The 23,618-nt window shown below is 47.2% G+C and overlaps 1 protein-coding gene across 5 annotated transcripts in view; it reads right to left on the bottom strand.

Moving 5' to 3' along the window:
* The window catches only part of TAX1BP1 (Tax1 binding protein 1), a 256,118-nt gene that overhangs the window by 182,719 nt on the left and 49,781 nt on the right, over nt 1–23,618 (bottom strand). For all 5 annotated transcript variants that reach the window (XM_033930769.1, XM_033930766.1, XM_033930767.1 and 2 more), the window contains exons 6-7: nt 17,131–17,279; nt 14,097–14,187 (exon numbers count right to left, since the gene is read on the bottom strand). In XM_033930769.1, coding sequence (XP_033786660.1) covers nt 14,097–14,187; nt 17,131–17,279 — 240 coding nt within the window. The remainder of the gene's footprint in view (nt 1–14,096; nt 14,188–17,130; nt 17,280–23,618) is intronic.

The following is a 23,618-nucleotide window of genomic DNA, read 5'->3' on the forward strand; positions in this document are numbered from 1 at the left end:
GCCATGACTCTACATCACCGTGGAGAATTCAAATGTCATGGAATGGAGTAGATACCGTATCATTCACAGAAGAAAGTGTTTACGAACAACTTGAAAAATTGAAGGTGGACAAAGCAATCGGATTGGATGGGATCCATCCCAGGATATCAAGGGAGCTCAGAGAGGTTCTGGCAGGTCCTATTAAAGATTTATTCAACAAATCTTTGGAGACAGAGGTGGTTCCTGGGGAATGGAGAAGAGTGGATGTGGTCCCTATTCACAAAAGTGGTCTGGATGAAGTGGGAAACTACAGGCCAGTAAGCCTCACTTCGTTTATTGGCCACTTTGTATATTGCCAAATGTGTTTTAGAGTAGATACTATCTGTTGGTATTGTGCAAGGTAATGTGAAGGAATATACTGGTCAAAATCAGGCAATTGATTAATCAAGTGCTTCAAATAACAGGAAAAATAAAAATTGTAATTAAGTTTCCTGCTCGCCAGCATGACATTTTGGTAAAGTCTACGACCATATTTGTCCATAGTACGGCCCTCACATCCTGAAGGTACTGAGGCATAAACTTTGGTAGTAGAAGATTTTTTAAGGGTTGACTCTACCACTAATGATTGATGTTGAAGCTGTGGTCTGTCAAACCCTGGACAAAAAACAATCCTGTATAAAGACTCAAGTTTTCTTGGAGTTACCACAATATTCAAAGGTGTTTCCCAATTTTTAAGAAGAGTCTCTTTGAGAATGCCATGAGATGGTAACTTAAGGAGTTCTTTAGTAGGTTCATCATAATCCAAGGTCTCCAAATATTCCACACTATGAGCAGTGTCAGCGTCCAGTTTAACAGGCAGAGCTTTACCTAACTGCCTGATGTATATGGCGAAAGAAGGAGATTTTCGCCTAGGAGGTAAATTCTGTGGAGACTGTTGTGAGGAAAGACTGCAAGACTCAGGAGCAGACAAAGTAGGAGAACAGTCTGAGATAGAGCACAAATCTGAGTCATATAGAAAAATTGGAGATGGAGTGCTTAGAGAGCGATGTACATGAGAAGGCTTTCGACGTCTCCAGTACCGATCCCTTGAAGAAGAGGATGAGGATCGATGCATGTACCTTTTTCGTTTCAATGCTTGAGATTGACACAATGAATATCTCGAAGAGGATTGACGATGTTTTGAAGTAGAAGATCGATGCTTCGAGGAAGAACATTGACGAGAAGATCTGGAACATCGATGTGAAGAGCAATGACTGGAGGATGAAGGTTGTCGAGAAGAGGAGTGATGATGCCTCATGGGAGATGATTGATGCTCCACTGTACAGTTGACACTGGTACCTTTAGGCCTCGTAACTCTATACTCAAGTTGGGCCAGTACCGAGGGAGTGGATTGTGTCCAAGGCAGTAGCTGAAACACATTACCAAACTCCCTTTCGAGTAACTCATCAAGTTGCTCCCGAAACGAAGGCACCGGTACTGAAGGCTGACAGCCGATACCAATGGTGCAGCAGATTGCTCAGTGTGGGTGACCTTGGCAAGGAAGCACACCTTGAAAGTGAGACAACCTGCAAAGCTGTGGAGCGGTGAAATTGTTGTTTGGTCTGTGTTGACTGAGTCAATACTGTAGTGACCTGTGATGCTTGCTGGGAAGAAGATGGCCTCTTAGCTGGCTTCTCCGATGCCGGAATGTCCTGCGATGTTGATGCTCTCGATGTTGAAGGCTGCGAAGACCTGGCACTGTTCATGATCGCGCCAAAGAACTTTTCCTAATAGAAAAAAATGGCGTGAAAGAAAGAGTTATTTAACGAATAAATCAAGACGGTGTTATGCAAGAAAGCTGCCAACCTTTGAAAAGGCCAGTAGCAAAAACCGTAACTACCGTTGAAGAAGCCGCCACCGCGGACAGAAATGGCCTTTGACGAAAAGGTCTTTTTTAAAAAGAAAAGCCATCAAAAAACAAAACCGAAGTAGTAAAAATGAAAATAGAAAATTAAAGATGCGAAGCGAGAAGTCAACAAAATCTGGAGTACAGAGAAAAACGAACTTCTTCGCTCCGCAGAAAACAAAGAAGCGAAGGTCACAAGCTGACGTCAGGCGGGAAGGCACTCACACATGCGTGGTGAGGGCAGTCACAAAGTGTTTCAAACTTAAAGTGACAGTTCACTTGTCAAACTGCCTGTACCGAGCTCCGTGAATGTCATCACCCATATGTGAGAATATGCTGCCTGATTGCAGTAGGATAAATAAAGGTATTAAAAAAAATAAAAATAAAGAAAGCCGCTACAACCGCCATCAGCTCGGCGAAGGCACAAGGAGTCTTTGTTAGTCCAAAGGGCAGAGCCAAAAACTGGCAATAATTGTGCCAGACACGAGACCGCAAGTAATTGTGGTGGGCTAGAAAGAGAAGAATGGGCAAGCATGCCCCCCATGAATTCAAAGAGGCAAGGAGCCCTCCCGGGTCCACTGCTGCTATAACAGATCTCACTGTTTCCATGTGAGAGCACAGAATCTGGAGAGCCTCATGTATGTGCTGCAGTTCCAGAATAGGCCTCCAGTCATCGGAGACATTCAGTGGCACGATAAAGCATACGGAGCATCTGCTAGAGCCTGATAGATAAGGCAGCACCCGCTGTAGAACTTGAATATCCAACAAGCGCTGTCCAATGCCCTGCACTTGGAGCGTCTTGTCCAGGTGCCCTGCGGGAGATTCCATGAACCAATGGGTCAGAGGTTGGGCAAATTCCAATTGCAACCGATCAAATAAAGACCATACCCACAGGTCGGACATAATACAAACCCAAGCTGGCAGAAATGCTTACACCCTGCCCCTGATCAGTAGAGAGAAGTCTCCCAGCATGGTGCAGTGCTTGTTCTTGGAAGAGGGGATGGGATCCAGATGGCTGGGCACGTCTGTAACTGGAGTACCGCTACCGAGAACCCTGGTCTGAGACATGGCACTAGAATACGAGTGAGAATACCTGGAGCCATAAAATTACAGCAACCAGAACCCTTAGAGGGTCTGGGTCTGCTATCAGGCAGGGTCCTGGAACGACAGAACACCACATAATCTATGAGGGCGACCAGGCCCTAGCCAAACAACAACTGCCCTGACAGGAATTCTCACCAAAGAAAACTTTGGAAGTGGAATCGCCAGCCCATTGTCCAATCCAGAGTATTCTGCGGGCAGAAATGGAAAACCGCCAAAACCTGCATAAGGCATAGAAAGTAGCAGGCACATAAGCTGATCCAGCCAAAAGAAGTTGAGGAGAAGAGGCACGTGCCACAACCGACACCCCCAAAATAGCCTGAAAGCCCAATACAGCTGCATCAAAAAGCCTCCAGAGGACAACATCCACACTGCGGTCCTGCATATCTGTAAGACTATGGACTTTTCCCTCCAGGAACTTGTCCAAACCTTTCTTAAAACCAGCAACGTTATCTGCTCTTACCATATCCTCTGGCAATGCATTCCAGAGCTTAACTATTCTCTGAGTGAAAAAAAATTTCCTCCTATTGGTTTTAAAAGTATTTCCCTGTAACTTCATCGAGTGTCCCCTAGTCTTTGTAATTTTTGACGGAGTGAAAATCGATACACTTGTACCCGTTCTACTCCACTCAGGATTTTGTAGACTTCAATCATATCTCTCCTCAGCTCTCTCTTTTCCAAACTGAAGAGCCCTAACCGTTTTAGTCTTTCCTGATACGAGAGGAGTTCCATCCCCTTTACCATCTTGGTTGCTCTTCTTTGAACCTTTTCTAGCACCACTATATCTTTTTTGAGATAAGGAGACCAGAATTGAACACAATACACCAGATGAGGTCACACCATGGAGCGATAAAGGAGCATTATAGCATTCTTAGTCTTGTTAACCATCCCTTTTTTAATAATTTCTAGCATCCTGTTTGCTTTTTTGGCCACCGCTGCACATTGGGCGGAAGGTTTCATTGTATTGTCTACGATGATATCCAGTTCCTTTTCTTGGGCGCTAATCCCCAAGGTGGACCCTAGCATCCGGTAACTGTGATTTGGGTTATTCTTCCCAATGTGCATCACTTTGCATTTGTCCGCATTAAATTTCATCTGCCATTTGGACGCCCAGTCTTCCAATTTTCTAAGGTCCGCCTGCAATTTTTCACAATCCGCATGCGTTTTAACAACTTTGAACAGTTTAGTGTCATCTGTAAATTTAATCACCTCACTCGTCGTTCCAATTTCCAGATCATTTATAAATAAGTTAAATAGCACCGGTCCCAGTACAGAGCCCTGCGGCACTACACTGTTTACTCTCCTCCATTGAGAAAAATGACCATTTAACCCTACTCTTTGTTTTCTATCTGATAACCAATTCCTAATCCACAATTGAACTTTGCCACCTATCCCATGACACTTTCATTTTCTCAGGAACCTCTCGTAAGGAACTTTATCAAAAGCTTTCTGAAAATCTAGATACACTATATCAACCGGCTCACTTTTATCTACATGTTTATTCACTCCGTCTCATTAAATCATGTTTGTCTACTTGTTCCACAATTTTATCTAATATAATAAAATGCTAGACCGCGCATGTGCACTAAAAAAAACATGTTCCCTGATCCGTCGCGAAAACACGAGTGCGCATGCGCGCGTTTTACGTCATCACCTACTCTCCACCTCGCTCCACCAATCACTGTCATCACCTGCTCTCCACCTCGCGCCACCGATCACTCCTCCTGCACCATGCCACGCCAGGCATGTCCGCAACCGGCCTCGAGCTCCTGGGGGCCGGCGGCGCGAGCCGCCCGGCAGTGCAGTGCTGAGGTCCCGCCTCCGCCATAAACGGCGCCGCCAGACCCGGCCCTACACTGAGATCCGCGATCGCGTTGCCATGGAAACCCCGCCGCAGCCTCGCGGCTAGGTAGGGGGACAACAATCGCGCTTATGTTCAAGCCGCCGCCACGACTCCTCTCTCGAACCGCACCAGGATCGAGAGAGGAGCTGTGGCGGGGGCTTGAGCATAAGCGCCATTGTTGTCCCCCTACCTAGCCGCAAAGCTGCGGCGGCCTTCCTCACCCGGCCCCACCGTTCCTTCCCTTCAGTTCAGCTCCGCCTATGTTAAAAGGAGCTGCTTTGAAATTGGAGCCCTGCCGCCACCGTAACACGTTCCCTCTGCCGCGGTCCCATATGTCAGAGAAGGGGCGGGACCAAGGCAGAGGGGAACGTGCTACGGCAGTGGCAGGCCTCCGATTTCGACGCAGCTCCTTTTAACATTGGTGGAGCTGCACTGCACCTGATGGAGGGAGGGAAGGAAAGATGGTTGTGCGCTGTTAAGCCCCTCTTTGCCCTCAGACCCTCTCCTAACTGCTCCCTCCTGTCTCAGACCACTGGAGGGAGGGAAGAAGAAAGAAGGGGCCCTGGCAAGCGACTTATCAAAAGCCAACCATAGCCTGGGACCCCTACATGATATGAATAATGACCAGACAACAAAAGGTAAGAAAAATAATTTTATTTTCTGTTTTGTGATTACAATATGTCAGATTTGAAATGTGTCTTGAGGGAGGCTGCCGCCACGGCTTTGGACAGAGGGGTACCATTTTCGTGGGAGCCGGCCTTCGGAGAGGCTTGGGACGCGGGGACGGATGCGGGAGGGGCTGCCGCTGCGAAGGGCTTTGGTGGGGGAGCCAGCCAGACCGCAAGTGTGGGGACGTTGTAAGCGCGGATTGGTCAAGGAGCCGCCGCTGCTGAGGCTTTGAAATTGCTCTCCCACCGCCACTCCCTCCGTCACTCCGGCTCTGCCTCTGCCCCTGCCCAAGTTCAAAAGCAGGAGACATCTAGCACCCGTTAATCTAACAGGCTTAAACACTAGTTTTTTATAATCATTTCTACCATTTTGCCCGGCACTGTAATTTCCCGGATCTCCCCTGGAGCTCTTTTTAAAAATCAGCTAACATTGGCCATCCTCCAATCTTCAGATACTACAGACGATTTTAGCGACAGATCACTAACAGCAGGTCAGCAATTTCAAACAGAAATTTGTGCCAAAATCGCAATTTTTTAAATATTTCCCAAACACAAAAAATGGTGATCTTTGGATTTTTCAAGTGGGAGAACACAAGGGAAAATGCAGAAACACTGAAACCCCCACTTTTCCATCCTCCCATGATTCACCTCACAGGCTGTAACAGCCTGTACTCACTGTGATCTGTTTGTGGATTTGTGCTTCAACCTGCTTCAGCTCCCTTACAGTAGCTGGATTAGAGAATCACTGCCTCATGCTGAGAATGGCTCTGCAAAGAAGATCTTCAGGCTGCCAGTCAGACTTCATGCCAGAGTTCACCTCCACCCGAGTGGAAACACACCGGAACAGGTGGAGATGAGACAACGCATCCAGCACCCTGCAAGACACCGCCGAACCTTCTAAGAGTGCCTAATAGCCTGCGCTTGATCCCTGCTTAACAGCAGGCAAAACCACTTCAGGGATGGTCCCGAGTTCCACAGAAACTAATCAGGTTGGCTAACAGGTACGCAGTGGGATTGGCCTGTCAGCTACAGACAGAAGTCTGCGTGTTCTCAATGTAAGTAAAGCGAAAGAAATGCGCCAAGAACAAGAATCCAGAGGAAAAAAGGACTAAAAACATGTAGGGCTCCTTTTACAAAGGTGCGCTAGCATTTTTAGCGCACGCACAGGATTAGCATGCGCTAGCCGAAAAATTACCGCCTGCTTAAAAGGAGGTGGTAGCGGCTAGCATGTGCGCCTTTGTAAAAGGAGCCCTTAATAAAATAATAAAATGCGGAGAGTAGAACAAAAACACTCCTGCAGGCAAGCATGCAGATGGAACAAACTGCAGATGGAGCTAAGGAGCTCAATGAAGTACAAAAGAGGCACAGAGAAAAATCAGATCTGGTTTCCTTCTGCAGATGTCTCACCTATTGCACTGGAAAGCACAGTTACTTACCGTAACAGGTGTTATCCAGGGACAGCAGGCATATATTCTCACATGTGGGTGACGTCATCTACGGAGCCCCGATGCGGAAGCATTTTCAAGCAAACTTGATTGAAGATTTAAGTTTGCTCTGCTGCTCCACGCATGCGTGCCTTCCTGCTCCACTAGGGGGCGCATCCCCTCGTGGTCTCCAGTTCACTTAACTATCAAAGAAGCCAACCTCGGGGAGGTGGGCGGGTTGTGAGAATATATGCCTGCTGTCCCTGGATAACACCTGTTACGGTAAGTAACTGTGTTTTATCCCAGGACAAGCAGGCATGATATTCTCACATGTGGGTGACCTCCAAGCTAACTGAAAAGGGATGGAGGCAAGTTGGCAATTTAAGCAAATAGATTTCGCAAAACCGATTGGCCGAATCGGCCATCGCTCCTGGACAGTGAGTCCAGACAGTAGTGGGAGGTGAAAGTATGAACCGAAGACCACGTGGCAGCCTTGCAGATTTCCTCGATAGGTGTGGACCTGAGGAACGCTACGGAGGCTGCCATCGCTCGGACCTTGTGTCCCGTTACTCGACCATGCAGCGCGAGACCAGCCTGAGCGTAGCAGAAGGAGATGCAATCGGCCAACCAGTTGGACAAGGTGCGCTTGGAAACTGGGTGACCTAATCGGTTTGGGTCGAAGGACAAAAACAATTGTGGGACTTTCCGGTGTGGCTGAGTGCGTTGGAGGTAGAAGGCCAATGCTCTCTTACAGTCAAGAGTGTGGAGCGCCACCTCTCCGGGATGAGAGTGGGGCTTGGGAAAAAACACAGGCAAGACAATGGACTGATTGAGGTGAAAATCAGACACTACTTTAGGCAAGAACTTTGGATGAGTGCGGAGTACCACCTTGTCGTGATGGAATACCGTGAAGGGTGGGTCCGCTACCAGAGCCTGTAACTCACTAACCCGCCGAGCGGAAGTGAGCGCAAGCAGGAAAATTACCTTCCAAGTGAGGAATTTTGGATGGCATTTGTCTAGGGGCTCAAATGGAGGTTTCATTAGTTGAGCCAGAACCACGTTGAGGTCCCAAATCACCGGAGGAGGTTTGAGAGGAGGGTGGACATTCAGGAGACCCTTCATGAAGCGAGAGACTAAGGGATGGAGCGAGAGGGCTTTCCCTTCCAGGGGCTGGTGAAAGGCCGCAATCGCACTGAGGTGTACTCGAATGGAGTTGATCTTTAGGCCGGAGTGAGATAATTGAAGTAAATAGTCAAGGACCAGAGGGACGGGGACCGACACCGGGTCCTGGCTGTGGGAGGAGCACCAGGTTGAGAATCTGGTCCACTTTTGGGAGTAGCAGGTTCTCGTCGAGGTCTTTCTAGAGGCCTCCAATATCTCCTTGACTGATTGAGACACGGGGAGAGAAGTCAGGGGGAAAGAAACCAAGCATTCAGATGAAGAGATTGAAGATTGGGATGTAACAGCGAACCCTGACCCTGTGATAGTAGAGAGGGAAACCGAGGCAGAGGCAGTGGATCTCTGACACTGAGTTGAAGTAGAAGGGAAAACCAAGGCTGGCGTGGCCAGCGAGGAGCAATCAGGATCAGGGTGGCTTGTACTGTTTTCAGGTGGACCAGCGTCCGCAGGATCAGAGGAAACGGCGGGAATGCGTACAGGAACCTTCCCTCCCAGTCAAGGAGGAAGGCGTCGGCCTCGAGCCAGTCCGGGGAGTACATCCGGGAGCAGAAGAGAGGCAGTTTGTGATTGTGGGGGGATGCGAACAGATCTATTTGAGGTGTCCCCCACTGTTTGAACACCTGTCGTAGGGTTTGAGAGTTTAGTGACCACTCGTGTGGCTGGAGGAGGCGGCTGAGTCTGTCCGCCAGGCAGTTTTGTTCTCCTTGTATGTACACCGCTCGAAGGAAGGTGTTGTTGGAGATTGCTCATTTCCAGAGGCGCAGGGCTTCCCGACAGAGGGACCAAGACCCTGTTCCTCCTTGTTTGTTTACATTGTACATTGCTACCTGGTTGTCGGTTCGGATGAGGACCACCCGGTCGTGGAGCAGATGTTGAAAGGCTACAGCTGCGAGATAGATGGCCCGGAGCTCTAGCACGTTGATGTGACAGCGGCGGTCTTCCGCTGACCACATCCCCTGCGTGCGTAGGCCGTCCAGATGGGCTCCCCAAGCGTACTCTGACGAGTCCGTGGTGAGTACCTTGCTGTGATGAGGGGCGAGGAAGAGTAAACCTTTGGAAAGATTTGAAGAGTCGGCCCACCAGCGGAGCGATCTTTGCAAGGAAGGAGTCACTGTCACGGGACGGTCGATCGGGTCCCGGTCTTGACGTCATTGAGAGGCCAGGGTCCATTGAGGGATTCTCAGATGGAGGTGGGCGAAGGGTGTGACATGGACGGTGGAGGCCATGTGGCCTAGGAGAGTCATCATCTGTCGAACTGATACCGAGGCCAGCAGAGAGATCCTTCGACTCAGACTTACTAACGCCTCTAGGCGCGGAGGGGGGAGGAAGGAACGGAGGCGAACCATATCCAGCGTGGCCCCGATGAACTGTAGGGACTGCGAGGGGCATAGTTGGCATTTTGGGAAGTTTATTTCGAACCCCAGACTTTGTAGATAGGTAATAGTCTGTTGGGTCGCTGAGATAACCCCTTCCCTGGACGGGGCTTTGATCAGCCAGTCGTCCAGGTAGGGGAATACCTGGAGGCCCTGGGAACGTAAGGTTGCTGCGACCACCACGAGGCACTTGGTGAAGACCAGAGGTGATGATGCTAGGCCGAAAGGGAGGACTCGGTATTGTAGGTGCCAGTCCCCTACCTGAAAACGCAAGAACTTGCGGTGAGCGGGGTGTACTGGGACATGTGTGTACGCCTCCTTCAGATCGAGGGAGCAGAGCCAGTCGCCCTCGTCGATCAGGGGGTAGAGGGTCGGTAGGGAAAGCATCCGAAATTTTTCCTGTACTAGAAATTTGATGAGGCGTCTCAAGTCTAGTATTGGGCGTAGGTCTCCTGTTTTTTTCGGTACCAGGAAGTAACGGGAGTAGAAGCCCTTCCCCCGTTGGTCGGGGGGAACCTCCTCCACTGCCCTGAGGCGAAGCAGGTCTCGAGCCTCGGAGAGGAGCAGGGTAGCTGTGTCCGGTTGGGTGGGCAATTCCTTGGGGGGTTGTCTGGAGGAATGGCCCGAAAGTTGAGAGAGTATCCTGATGAGATCACGCCAAGGACCCATGCGTCCGACGTGACTTGTTCCCAGCGAGGGTAAAAGGCTTTGAGGCGGCCCCCGATAGGAAGGGGGCCTGGGACTATGGCGGAGGGGGCCCGCCCCCTTCCGCGAATCCCGTCAAAAGGACGGGGATGGTTTGGAAGTCGCAGGCGGTTGGGACTTGGGCATGGCCCGGTGGTGGGCTTGCAGACGCCTGGGTGGAGGCCGCGAGAAGGGAGGGGTGGATTTTTGTGGGTAGCGGCGTGGAGGGGCCCTGAACGGCCTGGGCGCGGGCGGTTTAGGTTTTTGTCGGACGAGGGAGGCAAATGAGCGTTCGTGTTCAGAGAGGCGTTTTGTAGCCGCCTCGATCGTGTCATCGAACAGCTCTTTTCCCACGCAGGGTAGGTTAGCCAACCGGTCCTGTAAGTTGGGGTCCATGTCGACCAGGCGCAGCCAAGCTAGTCGGCGAATGGCGATAGCAAAGGCTGCCTCTCTGGAGGAGAGTTCAAAGTCATCGTAGGCCGCGTGGAATAGATGGAGGCGCAGGTTGGAGAGGGACTCTAGGAGCAGGCCAAACGCTCCTTGGCAGGAGGCCGGTAGGTCAGTCTCAAAGGCTCTCAATAGTCCAATGAGGTGTTTGAGGTAGGATGTGAAGGTGAAAATGTAGCTTTGCACCCTAGAGGCCATCATGGCATTTTGATATAGTCTCCTGCCGAACTTGTCTAGGGTTCGGCCTTCTCGGCCTGGGGGGACCGCGGCTGAGACCCGGGATGGATGGGCCTTTTTCAAGGAGGATTCTACTAGCAGCGACTGGTGGGAGAGCTGTGGTTGTTCGAATCCTGGGTAGGGTACTGTGCGGTACTTGGCCTCCATTTTGGAGGGTACGGCTGTGACCATGTAGGGGGTCTCCAGGTTCCTGAAGAAGGCCTGTTGAAGTACCGGGTTAGGCGGTAAGCGGAGGGACTCTCTGGGCAGTGATGACATATCCAGCTCCGCTAGGTATTCCTTAGAGTATCTGGAGTCGGACTGGAGGTCTAAGTCCAAAGCGTGGCCCATGTCCTGGACAAAGCGAGTGAAGGATGGGCAAGATGTTCCCAAGGCCCCGTGCGGGGTCGGTGAACGAGACCTCCGTCGGGTGGAGAAGGATGGGGAGGCTTCCCTCGAGTATCGAGGTTCCTGCTCCGATCCACGCTCCGAGACCGGGGAAGTACTGTGAAAGTGTTCCGGGGTCGTAGATCTCCGACGTCTCGAGGAGCCCCTCGGAGACGATGTCGGGGTTCGAGGTACCGATCGATGTCGAATCGGTGACCTCGACCCGGACTCCCTCGGTGAAGACCTGCAACCTCGGGTCGGAGGTCGGAGTCCCGGTCCGAGGGGGAGTTCGGAGGATGCGCGGGTTGGAGAGTGATAACTCAGCCACCTTTAGCGGTCCTGTACGAGGTGTAGGTGAACGACCTCGTAGAGTGGGGGAACCCCGGGCCTTCTTGGAGGTACAGCGGTTCGAGGTTTCTGTCGTTTTAGCACGACGCTTTGCACCGCGGCGGTCTGTGGAGGGAGAGCGCCTCAGGTGCCTCGGTGAGGAGTCCGAGGAGGATGGAATGCGGCGAAGCTTGCGCGCTTTTCTTCGAGGTGGCTCGACGCGAGGCTCAGGCTGGTCTGGTACATGCGGGGTCGAAGTCGAGGCCGGTTGCAAATGGGCCATTGCAGCGGACAGCTCCGACAAGATCATCGCTCGGAGTAGGTCCTGGAAGACGGGCACGGACAGCATCGAGGGCATGTCCCCTGCCTCGGTGCACTCCACCGGGGGCGACCTCGTATCAGAGTATTCCCGTGTGGTGGAGGCACGGCCCGAAGGCTTGGAGGGCTTCGCCGGGGCTGTAAGCATGGGACTTCTGCCATGCGTCGCCGGTGTCCCCGAGGCCGGTTTCTTTGCTGGTACAGAACCTGAAGAGGGAAGAGGGGACTTACCCGGAGCCGAGGTTTTCTGTTGTCCCGAGGACTTCGGGTTCGCGGGGTGAAAAGATCCGCCATGCGGGCTTTCCTTCGACGGAGGGCCCGGTTCTGGAAAGTAGCACACTGGGGGCAGGAGTCGGTTGGATGAGCGGCCCCCAGGCAGAGGATGCACCGGCGATGCGGGTCTGTGATGGAAAGAAGCCGCTCGCACCGGGAGCACTTTTTAAAGCCAGTCAAAGGCCGGTACATAGAATCGAAAGTGGCCGCGGCTCGAATAGCCACGCGGCCACGGGGACCCGGAAGCCTCCGGGTCGGTGAAAAACGAAGCAGGAACAGTTGAAACAATAAAAAAACTCGCGCACAGTGACTAAATCGAGAAAAACAAGAAAAAATCGCGGTGCTAGAAGGCAGTTGGGGCAGAGCCTGAAAAAACACGACTTCTAAGCTCAGCGGAAAATTTTGAACTGGAGACCACGAGGGGATGCGCCCCCTAGTGGAGCAGGAAAGCACGCATGCGTGGAGCAGCAGAGCAAACTTAAATCTTCAATCAAGTTTGCTTGAAAATGCTTCCGCATCGGGGCTCCGTAGATGACGTCACCCACATGTGAGAATATCATGCCTGCTTGTCCTGGGATAAATATATTTACCATGAATTTAGATCCAGAACAAAAAATTTAAAGCCTAATATCAGCCAGAGTCAGACAATAGACAAACAGAGGTGTCAGAGTTCAAGGTCTTCATCATAAGGCATATGGGGCAGACTTAAAGATCTCAATATGTATACTTTGGAGGAAAGGTAGGAGAGGGAAGATACAATAGAGATATTTAAGTATCTATGTAGCATAAATGCGCATGAGGTGAGTCGCTTTCATTTTAAAAGAAGCTCCAGAATGAGAGGGCATAGGATAAAGTTAAGAGGTGGTAGGCTCATGAGTAATCTAAGGAAAAACCATTTTTTAAAGAAAAACTGGTAGATGCATGGAATAGTCTCCCAGTAGAGGTGATGGAGACAAAGACTGTCTGAATTCAAGAAAGTGTGGGATAGGCAAGTGGGATCTCAGGGAGAGCAGGAGATAGTGGATGCTAAAGATGAGCAGACTAGATGGGCCATTTGGCCTTAATCTGCCATCATATTTCTGTTCGGTGAATAAACTACACAATCCTGATACATGGAGCCCATAAGTATAAAAACACGCATACCATATAGGCTCTATCCATACCAATACTTTCTCCATTTGTATTAGATTATTTGTGCATGTTATTCCTCCACTGCCAATAGGAAGAACCCATTAGGTCCTTCCAACTAAGCAATACCACTTTCCTTACTATTAAGGTGGTCTCCTAAATAAAAAATTCCCAATCAAGCTTTAGCTCATACCTTTTTCCAGTAGTAACTCAAGGTAACTTATATTCAGCAATACTAGATATTTCTCTGTCCCCAGTTGGCAATCTAATTTTGTACATGAGCCAGTGGAGGGTTAAGTGACTTGACCAAGATTATAAAGCAGCAGCAGAAGAATTTTAATTGGACTTCTCCTGGTTCTCAATCTGGTACCCTAATCACTAGGCTACTCCCTTCATTAACATCCTCTCCATAGACAAAGAATCTTTTGCTGCAATATCTTTCTTATATACCAGGGGTAGGGAACTCCGGTCCTCAAGAGCCGTATTCCAGTCGGGTTTTCAGGATTTCCCCAACGAATATGCATTGAAAGCAGTATATGCAAATAGATCTCATGCATATTCGTTGGGGAAATCCTTAAAAACCCAACTGGAATACGGCTCTCGAGGACCGGAGTTCCCTACCCCTGTTATATACTAAGAAAATTCCCTTCTATTCTGTTAATAGGTTAAATCCCCAAAAAATATGTCCTAGTGTTCCCATTATAATGCAATCAAGTCTCTGAAATGGTTATTTTTTTGCTTTGAAAACTTTCTGTTATGAGATACTGGCCTTCCATGGGGTTTTATATTATGTGATCCCTATTCACTAATAGCAAAGCCAAGATGTCCATATAAACAAGCCCAAAAATTCAATCACAAAATTACCTTATATAGCTCCTTTTCATCCTTCTCATTCTTCAGCTGGCATTCTAGTTGTTCCTTCTCAAGAGCTACTTTCTTCAATTTGTCTTTTAGACTAATGGGTAAAAAGAAAAATAACTTTACAAAAGTCCATGCAGGTACTTTTCACCCCATCTCGTCACAAACCTGAAATATGACATAACGAAACCCTAAACATATTTATAATAATATTCAAAAACAACTGTACGGTGAGTACCCACTGTATAAGTACTTTCCTATCAATATTGCCTGCATAGAAAACAAATCTTGGTCATATACAAAACCAAATCATTTACCTGTAGAAATTGCTGTCTGTAGACAGTGAGATCTGATGGAGCCCAGTGTGAGAAAATGCTACTTAGCTCAGGATTACTTTCCAGATGTTTGTTTATTTATTTATTTACTAGCTTTATAGCCCGTTACATTAACAGGTGGTAGAATATATGTGTGTGTCTGTCTTTATTTCTTTCTCTCTCTGTCTCCTTAGCTGCTTTTTCCTGTCCATTCTCCCTTCTTTTTATCTCCCCTGTGTCCACCACCACCCCTTCACTGCTCCCCTTATCCAGCAGCAGCCCTTCTCCCTTTGTTTTACCTCCCCCCTGTCCATCAGCACCTCTTCCTGCTCCCCCTGTCCAGCAATAGGCATCCCTTTCTTTTTTACCCCCTGTCCATCATCACCTCTTCCTGCTCCCCCTGTCCAGCAGTAGGTCTCCCTTCATTTTTTTCCCCCCTGTCCATCAGCACCTCTTCCTGCTCCCCCTGTCCACGGGAGTTAGTACAGGGCCGGTCTCTGCCGTTCTCCCCAGAGTTTTTTATTTACTCGGATAGAGTCCTTGCCACCCCCCCCTTCCCTTCCCGCGCACCCGACTACGAACCCGGCTATTCAAGAAGCGTGTGCAGCAGTCTTCACACGCTGCTTCGGGTCCTTCTACTGCCCTGATTTACTCTGGCACGTCCCTGATGACATCATCATAGACGCGGCAGAACAAATCAGGGCAATAGAAGGGCCCGAAGCAGCGTGTGAAGACTGCTGCACATGCTGCTTGAATCGCCGGGTTTGAAGTCGGGCCCGCGGGAAAGGAAGGGGGGTGGGCGGCAAAGGACTCGGACTCCTCTGGTCTGTCACAGAGGGCGGCCTGGCTCCAGTTCTCGTTTCGTCCCAGAGAGGGGAGGGGCAGGAGGCGCTCTTTGTGGAAACTTGTAGAGGCGATCGTCGGCTGGCTGGGAGAGGGCTTGTGGAGGCGATCGTCGGCTGGTGACGTAGTACGCACATGCGCACTCGTGCCGCCACACCCCGACAGAACAGGGATCAGGGAACGCGAATGCGCATGCGCGGCTAGCATTTTATTATTATAGATGTATTTCATTTTCTATCCTTTTCTCCTCAAAGAGCTCAGTATGGGTTACAGGTTAATTAAGTTACATGTACTGTTGCGATCAGGTGTCCCAACAATTTCAATATACCCCAAGCTGGTGGGTCCTGGCTCATGGGACACCCTTTTCTTGGGAAACCCAATCAAGATGGCATACATAAATAAAGCCACAAAATTAATATGGAGTAATAATGAAATAAACAAATAAACAAATGGAAACAAAAACACACTTGGGCCCTTTTCTAAAAGGCAGCAAAGGTAACTCTCCTTTCAATATCTCAGGTAATGTTTTCCATCAATTACTCTAAAAGCCTCCCCCTCCCCCCACCACCTGCAGTCCACCATTCCCTCCTCTGCCCCCACACCTGTAGTCCAGCATTCATGCCCCCTCCTCTCCTCCCACACCTGTAGTCCAGCATTCATGCCCCCTCCTCTCCTCCCACACCTGCAGTCCAGCATCTATGCCCCCTCCTCTATCTCTCCTGTCAGCCTAGCATTGCTAGCAGTCAGCATTTTCTGTTGGTTTAACCAATGTAAGCAGAGGCCTATGGGACATTACACTTTTCCCTCTGTATTCGTGGTTTAATTACTCACGACTTCAATTATTCGCGGTTTTAATCTTGCTGGCTCCTCCCCCCAAATGACATCATCCCAGAGTGCTTCAGCATGCAGAGAGAAATTTGCTTTTGCCCAGCACTTCTTGCTTCATATAAAAAGTTATTCGTGATTTTTCTGTATTTGCAGGTCAGCGCTGCTCCTAACCCCCCCCCCCCCCTGCGAATACGGAGGGAGAAGTGTATATCAATCTGACTCTGGAATGTAGATAGACTCTAAATGCTCCTGCACAGAATTCACATACATTAAGCATCCAGCCAGACTGGACTGTTTATCAAGAAGATATGCTACTTAAATGGGACAAAGAAGCCAGATAAACTAATCCCATCTACCATTCCTGCAAGGGTCACACCTTCCTTATCAACTAACCATTGTTTCAAACAGTTTACAAATTATAAACAGAAAGATACTAAAAAATACAACAGATTCTATTTTTAGAATAAGATTCCAACCTATAAAAGCCTCCTCTCTGCAACACCCCTCTCTATCTGAACCCTTGTTTCCGCCACCCCCCCCCCCCCCCCCGAACTCTTGGTTTTTGTTGGGGGTTTTTCTCTCTCTCTCTTTGCCCTCACAGCACCTATTCAGGAAGCTGTCTTTTCTCTCTCATTCACAAGAACACAGAAGCAGCTACATAATAGAATATCTTTCTGTACATTAGTATCTTTATAAACATTGTCTTTCTGTAATATTAAGCCTATTTCTGCACAATATATTCTTTATGCAACCACTCTTGCTGTCATTGTCATTCATTTCCCTTCCTACTGAACCTTCTTTTAGGGTATTGAACCCAGGACCTGGCGGATTGTAAGGCCGCCACCTTATATCATTGCAACATCACCCCATCCAAAACCTTACACCCCCCCCCCACTTGCAGTCCAGCATCCATGCCCCCTCCTCTCTCCTTCCCACTTGCAGTCCAGCATCAATGCCTTCTCCTCTCCCTCTCCCACACCTGTATACTGTATATGAATATACAGTATACAACTTTAGATGGATAGGTTAGCTGTCCCCTTGAATATCGTCCTTACCTGTCTAATTCTGTTTCCTTTGTTATTGCTTTCTGAGTGACCATCAGAATATCTTCTTCCAGCTGAAGAACTTTGGAAGTCATCTCTTTCTGCTCTTTCTTGAGCTCATCACTCTCACTTTTTACAGTTTCTGAAGCGTCAAGAATCGCCTAGAGAAAAAAATTGATAAATAGTTGGTGAAAATACAGAAAAAAAGTGGCTTAATTTCTCAATGCAGACCTTTAAATATACTTATCTTCTGTATACACCTCACTTCCCTTTTATTGTATAGACCAGGAACACAAAACCATAAACTATGCCAGCATTTCTTTTCTTGAGAAATGACTTTTGTGGTCAGCTTTTTTTTCACATGGGAAGGAGCTTTTGAACACGTTCTATAGCAACCTATCAGGTGGACCGATACTACTTGCCTTTAACCGAGTGACAGCTCTTATCTTCATTTAACAGCTTATGCACAGCATTACAAGGGAGCGCTAAAATGTTCTCAGCCCAACCAACCAACTTCCTAAATTCTGAGCGTTATTTTGCCATTATACCTGAAAAGAGCGTTGTCTTATTTCGTTAAGTGCCAATTTGCAGAAACAAAATTCTTTGTTTTGTCATTGTTTCAGATCATTGATTGAACCATATCCACATCATTCTCTTCTTTTCAGCACCCCCTTGTAGATCTTATGGTTGCTGACCACTACTAGTGACAGTGCTTTCGACTCCTCTCACCTTGGGTTCAGCATCCTCAACCCTATATGTCATGTCTGCCCAAGTTAGATTGTAAGCTCTTCCGAGCAGGGACAGTCTATAATTATTAAAATGTACAGCACTGCGTACGCCTTTCAGCACTATATAAGTGATTAATAGTGGTAGTAGTAGTGCTCCTCTGCAGAGACATTATGTAAGGCACACATAAAAGCAGTATACAAGTAAGAAGCATAAATCCCAACACATTAACTTACTGTACAGCAACTGGAAATTTTAAGTCAACACATTTTATGTTATTGGGCTTCCTTTGGTACAAGGTGTCTTGCAAAAAGAGCACTACTTTCCGCAGCTTCCCTCACCTTTTCTTTTTCAATGCCTCCTTTAATCCGCACAGTTAAATTAAAGTAGTGTTCTGCATTAACTGTTTGGCCCCTTGGAAGATAGTCAGTCATTACAACACAATCCTGATCTCAAAACACTGTAGACATGACCTTTCTTGCTGACTTTTGGGTTTTGAATTTCCTTAGCATTAGCGATGTAACCATGTTTCATCAACAGTAACTAGTCGTTCCAAAAAGCTGACACCGGCTTGCTGAAAATGCAACAAAATGCTAAGAAAAAATGCTGAAAATGCTAAGAAAAAGAACAATTTAAATTAAAGCATTAAATTAAAGAGAGTGTATGTTCGGGCAGACTGGATGGACCATTTGGGTCTTTATCTGCCGTTATTTACTATGTAAATCAACTTTGAAGTGACAACTCGACACTGTTTCTTAACAGCATTCGAACATTTGGGCTCCCGCTTGGCTGACAGCTTCTGCATACCTAGCTGCTTGTGGATTATACACTCAACATGTTTCCTGGATACCTGTAATGTCTCAGTAACTGTTTTAGCTGATATTCACCAATCTTCCAAAATCAGGTCAAGGATATGGTCAACAATTTCAGGAGCCGACACCATTTGAGGCCTCCCAGAATTTGCTGCATCTTTGGTCTTGAAATCTCCACGCTGAAAGTTTACACACCAGTTCTTCACTGTCGAGTATGATGGCATTTCTTACTTAATGTTTGCACCATACATTCATGGATTTCCTTTGGAGTTTTCTTCTACAGGAATAGGAACTTCATGACGGCTCAGAGCTCCACACTTTTTATTGACGTGGTTTAATCAATGATCTGAAACAATGTCAAAATATAGCACTTTGATTCTGCAAATTGGCACTTTGCAAAATAAAATAACACTCTTTTCAACTACAGTGACAAAATAATGCTAAGAATTTAGGAAGTTGGTTGGGCTGAGAACTTTTCAGCACCTCCTCGTAAAAACTACTTATAACCAAGAATTACAACAAAATAAAGAATTGAAACAATTACAGGTTATCCTTCAAAATTATACCATTTATCCTCAAGTCACATAATTTTGCAAAAGAGCTTTCTAGAATACAGTATAAGAGGCAATACATCTTAACTGAATAGGAATTGCATTCCACCATCTTCCTGCAAAATATGAAAAAATGGCTGAAAGAAATGCTTTGTATTTCATCCCTTTAGGTCTTAGAAACACCAGTTTCAAATAATTAACCACCTGTCTATTTCCTAAAATGTGGAACATTAATCAAATGATTCATATATTCCGGGGTTTCTCCCTGATTAATTAAAAAAAAACCCCAAACAAACACCATAGTATACATATTAAAAAACCCTAGCTTCCACAGGTAGCCAGTGTAATTTTACATAAAGAGGAGACAGACACTCTCTCATACTTTGACATTAAAAAAATTAATCGAGACATTTTGAATAGTTTGCAGTCACTTACATACACAGTATTGAAATAAATTGTTCCAGTATTATAATAATCTCTTCTACTATTGCAGATAGATTTTATCAGTCAATAAAAGGAGGTAATATTCAAGATTGTCATTCCAATCCTTATTTTTCTATATCGTATTAATTGGAACAAATCAGAATCTATGCCATTGAATGATTACACATTTCAATCCGATTTAGGTCTTATTGATTTGAAATGGTCTCCTGATCAGCTAAAATATCTTGGTATCTTATTTCACAAGCATAGAAATACTCTCATGTCCCTAAATTTGAAGGTTCTTCAATCTAAAATTTCTGCCTTGACTTCTAAATGGTCTTCAAATCATTTATCTTGGTGGGGTAAGATTGAAGCAGTTAAAATATCTCTTACTCCTATCATCAATTATATCTTGGGAATGCTTCCTAGACTTGCCAGCCGTTCTTTTTATAAAGATCTTGAAGCCCTACTTTCTAAATTTATTTGGTACAACAAACCTCCGCGCATTGCTCTCTCTACGTTAAAGCTACCTAAAGTACATGGGGGATTGGTTTTTCTGGATTTTTACAAATACCATCTTGCTATGTTCTTGAGATATGGTACTCTATGGGTCAGTCAATTCTCCTCAGATCTCCACTCCACCTGCTTCGTATTCTATTGAGACACATCTAACTTCTCCAATTCCGCTGAAATGTATTCCCATCCAAGAAAATATTAAACATTTATCATCATACGATACCATCAAACTCACTCACTATGACATACAAGCACTTGAAAAGGCTTCTCCTACACTTTTGCGGAATAAATCTTCTGTGTTTGCTCCTCTTTGGTATAATCCTAATATTAAAATTGGTGGTCAATATGTTGTTGGTCAATAAGTCCATATGTTGGTCCATATGGAAGGGGAAGGATATTTGGTTTATTAATCAACTGATGGATAATAAGGCCCGGATTCTGTATAGGATACCCGAGAGAAATGACCTATACAGAATCGGGCCTACACTAACCCCGATTCTGTAACCGTCGTCCATGTTACAGACGCCGGTTACAGAATCGGGTTAGAGTAGACGCCACCCATCCAACACCCCGGAACAGCGGCAGGAGGGTGCCCAGCCCGTCCTGACAGAACATTGCCCACCCGACACCCCCGATCACCGGCAGGAGGGTGCCGAACCCCTCCTGCCAAACGTCGCCCACCCGACATCCCCGATCGCCGGCAAGAGGGTGCCCATGTCCTCCTGCCGGAGGATGCCTCCCCCGGACCCCTCACCCCGCGCTAACGCCCTCCCCACGGTGCTAACACTCCCCGATGACCCCCCTAATCTCCCCCCCCAAACTAACCTTTTAATTGTTGGCCGGGTCTTGGTGCCATCCAGCCAGCAGGCCCGCCCCTTCCTGGCCCATCCCCCTAAGCCTAAGGCCTGATTGGCCAAGCTCTAGGCGCCTGCGCCATTCAGGCCTTAGGCTTAGTGGGGATGGGCGGGTTTTCAGGATTTCCCCAATGAATATGCATGATATCTATGTGCATGCATTGCTTTCAATGCATATTCATTGGGGAATCCTGAAAACCCGACTGGATTGCGGCCCTCAAGGAGGGACTTTGAGATCCCTGATCTAGGGCCTTACTCACACCAAACGACAAACCTTTTCCATCTGAAAGTATTAGAACCTCATGCAGTTGAAGGGATGCAAATTCTATGCTCCTCAACATCCAAGCTGTGAGAACCAGAGTCTGGAAATTGGGATACAGAAGAGATCCCTCGTTTTGCATATTGAGGGTGTGAAAACATTCCAATCTCCAAGGTTCTTTGGAGAGCAACTCTAGAAGAAAAAAGAACCAGATCTGCCTTGGCCAATAAAGTGCAACAATTATCATGGTTTCCCAGTCTTGCCTGAGATTCAGCAGTGTTTTCTATTAGAGTGATTGGAGGATACACATACAAAATTCAAGAGGAAAGCATCCAATGCTATCCTGCCATATGATCTGAGTCTGTTGAAATGAGGCAAAGAGATCCACTAAGGGGGTGCCCCACTCTCAGAAGATCTTGCGGGCAATATCCATACTGAGAGACTAATTATGTGGTTGCATTACTTTGTTCAGAATGTCAGTTGATTACAAACCTAGTAGCTCTAGCACCCAAAGAGTTCTCCATATATTTCTTTCAATGTGCTCTTTAACAGCACATCGTCCAGATAGGGAAACAAGTGCGCTCCTTTAGTGATGCTGAGACTACTGCAAGACAATTTGTAAACGCTCTGGAAACAAATACAAGGCCAAATGGCACAGTGCAGTACTGGCAGTGGTATTCCCTGATTCAGAATCTGAGATACATCTAAGTCACAGAATGTATCTGGATATGGGTGTAAGTATTTATTTAAAAAAAACAGACAAGACAAATCATTTTTTCTGAATCATGAAAAATCATTCTTCTCTGTTCAGTGCCCTGACATCTAAGATGGGACAAAATCCTCCTGGGTTTCTCCCCATCCCCACCCCCAAGCACAGAGAAGTATTTAGAATACAAATTCCCTTTTTCCCCTGGTGGAATGAATTTGACTGCATGGGTCTTTAAAATGGAAGAGTTCTTCTGCGAACACTTCCTGAGGCTGAAAGCTGAGTTTTGAAGCTCTTGGTGGGCAATTTGGATGGAGTCTAGGTGTAACCCACCTAGACTATTTGAAGTATCCATAACAGGCCACCTGGCTGGGATTTCTGGGTCCTTTGCTGCTAGGGCCAGGAGCAGGAGGCCTGAGCTTCCTGGAGAGGGCGAGTCAAGAAAGTGAATTTATGCCTTTCAGAATAATGAACCAGTCCGCCCAAAAACCTCCAAGTGGAGGCCACAGAAGGAGTAAGCCAAGACAGGGATTTCATGGTGTCAGTCCATTTCTTAATGAGATCCCCAAGAAGACTGACACCAAGTGTTGTTCACTAGCCTCTCATGAATCACTGGTTCTAGGTCTGAGACACACAGCCTTGAGTGTATAGCAATAACTATGGCAGAAAGTCTAGATACCATGTGAAAAGCATCAAAAATTGGCCAAGCTATGTTCTTTTAACTTCCTCTTTCTTAGTTGATAACTGACAAGAGTACTTCAGTCTTCTCATGAAACAGAGTGACCACAAATTCCAGCACAGTGTGCATCAAGTTCTTCAAGTAGATGCTCATATAGAGTTGGTAAGAGGGGAATAAGCATCAAGTCTAGTAACACTTTCTTCCCAAAAGACTGCAGAGTGCAAACATACCTGCCTGGGGGAATCGAGGTATGGGGCCTTGAGCTTCTGGTTCTCTTGAGAGCAAATTTGACCACCTTTGAAAGGTGTAGAAGCTGTAGCTTCTCAAATCCAGGAATCTTCTGGACTCTACACAGAGTCCACCTTCTTTGGAACAACCTCTGGTGTCTCCCAATTTCTCATCTGCGCAATCTTAAGGATGTTGGGCATGGGCATTTTCACAGCTTCCTTAGCAGGGGAGTCATAATCAAGGACATCTAACATCTCAGCCTTGGGCTCAATCTCAGATTTCCAACTTATTTTATTTATTTATTCAATTTTCTATACAGTTCTCCAGAGCCCTGTCCTGGGAGGGGGGGAACGTATCAAAGCGAGTTTCCATTATTTCCTTTGGGGAAACTCGCTTTGATAAACGAGCATTTTGGATTACGAGCATGCTCCTGGAACGGATTATGCTCGTAATCCAAGGTACTACTGTATATATATATATATATATATATATATATATATATATATATATATATATATATCCTATATAATAAAAGGTTAGTGGCGCATGCGCTTTTAAAAAAGGGTGTGTGATCCGTGGCCGTGTTCCATTTTAGAACCCGGCCAATGATCACTCTGGCCACTCCCCTCCTCCCACCCTCACTCACCCTGGAAGCCAGGCAAGCTCTCTCCCTGCCCACGTCCTCGGCAGGGAACACACCTCGGCCCTCACTCGCTGCTGCCACCACCGCCGCTGCTGCTGATCAT

Source organism: Geotrypetes seraphini, chromosome 2 (assembly GCF_902459505.1).
Source record: "Geotrypetes seraphini chromosome 2, aGeoSer1.1, whole genome shotgun sequence".
Lineage (NCBI taxonomy): Eukaryota > Metazoa > Chordata > Amphibia > Gymnophiona > Dermophiidae > Geotrypetes > Geotrypetes seraphini.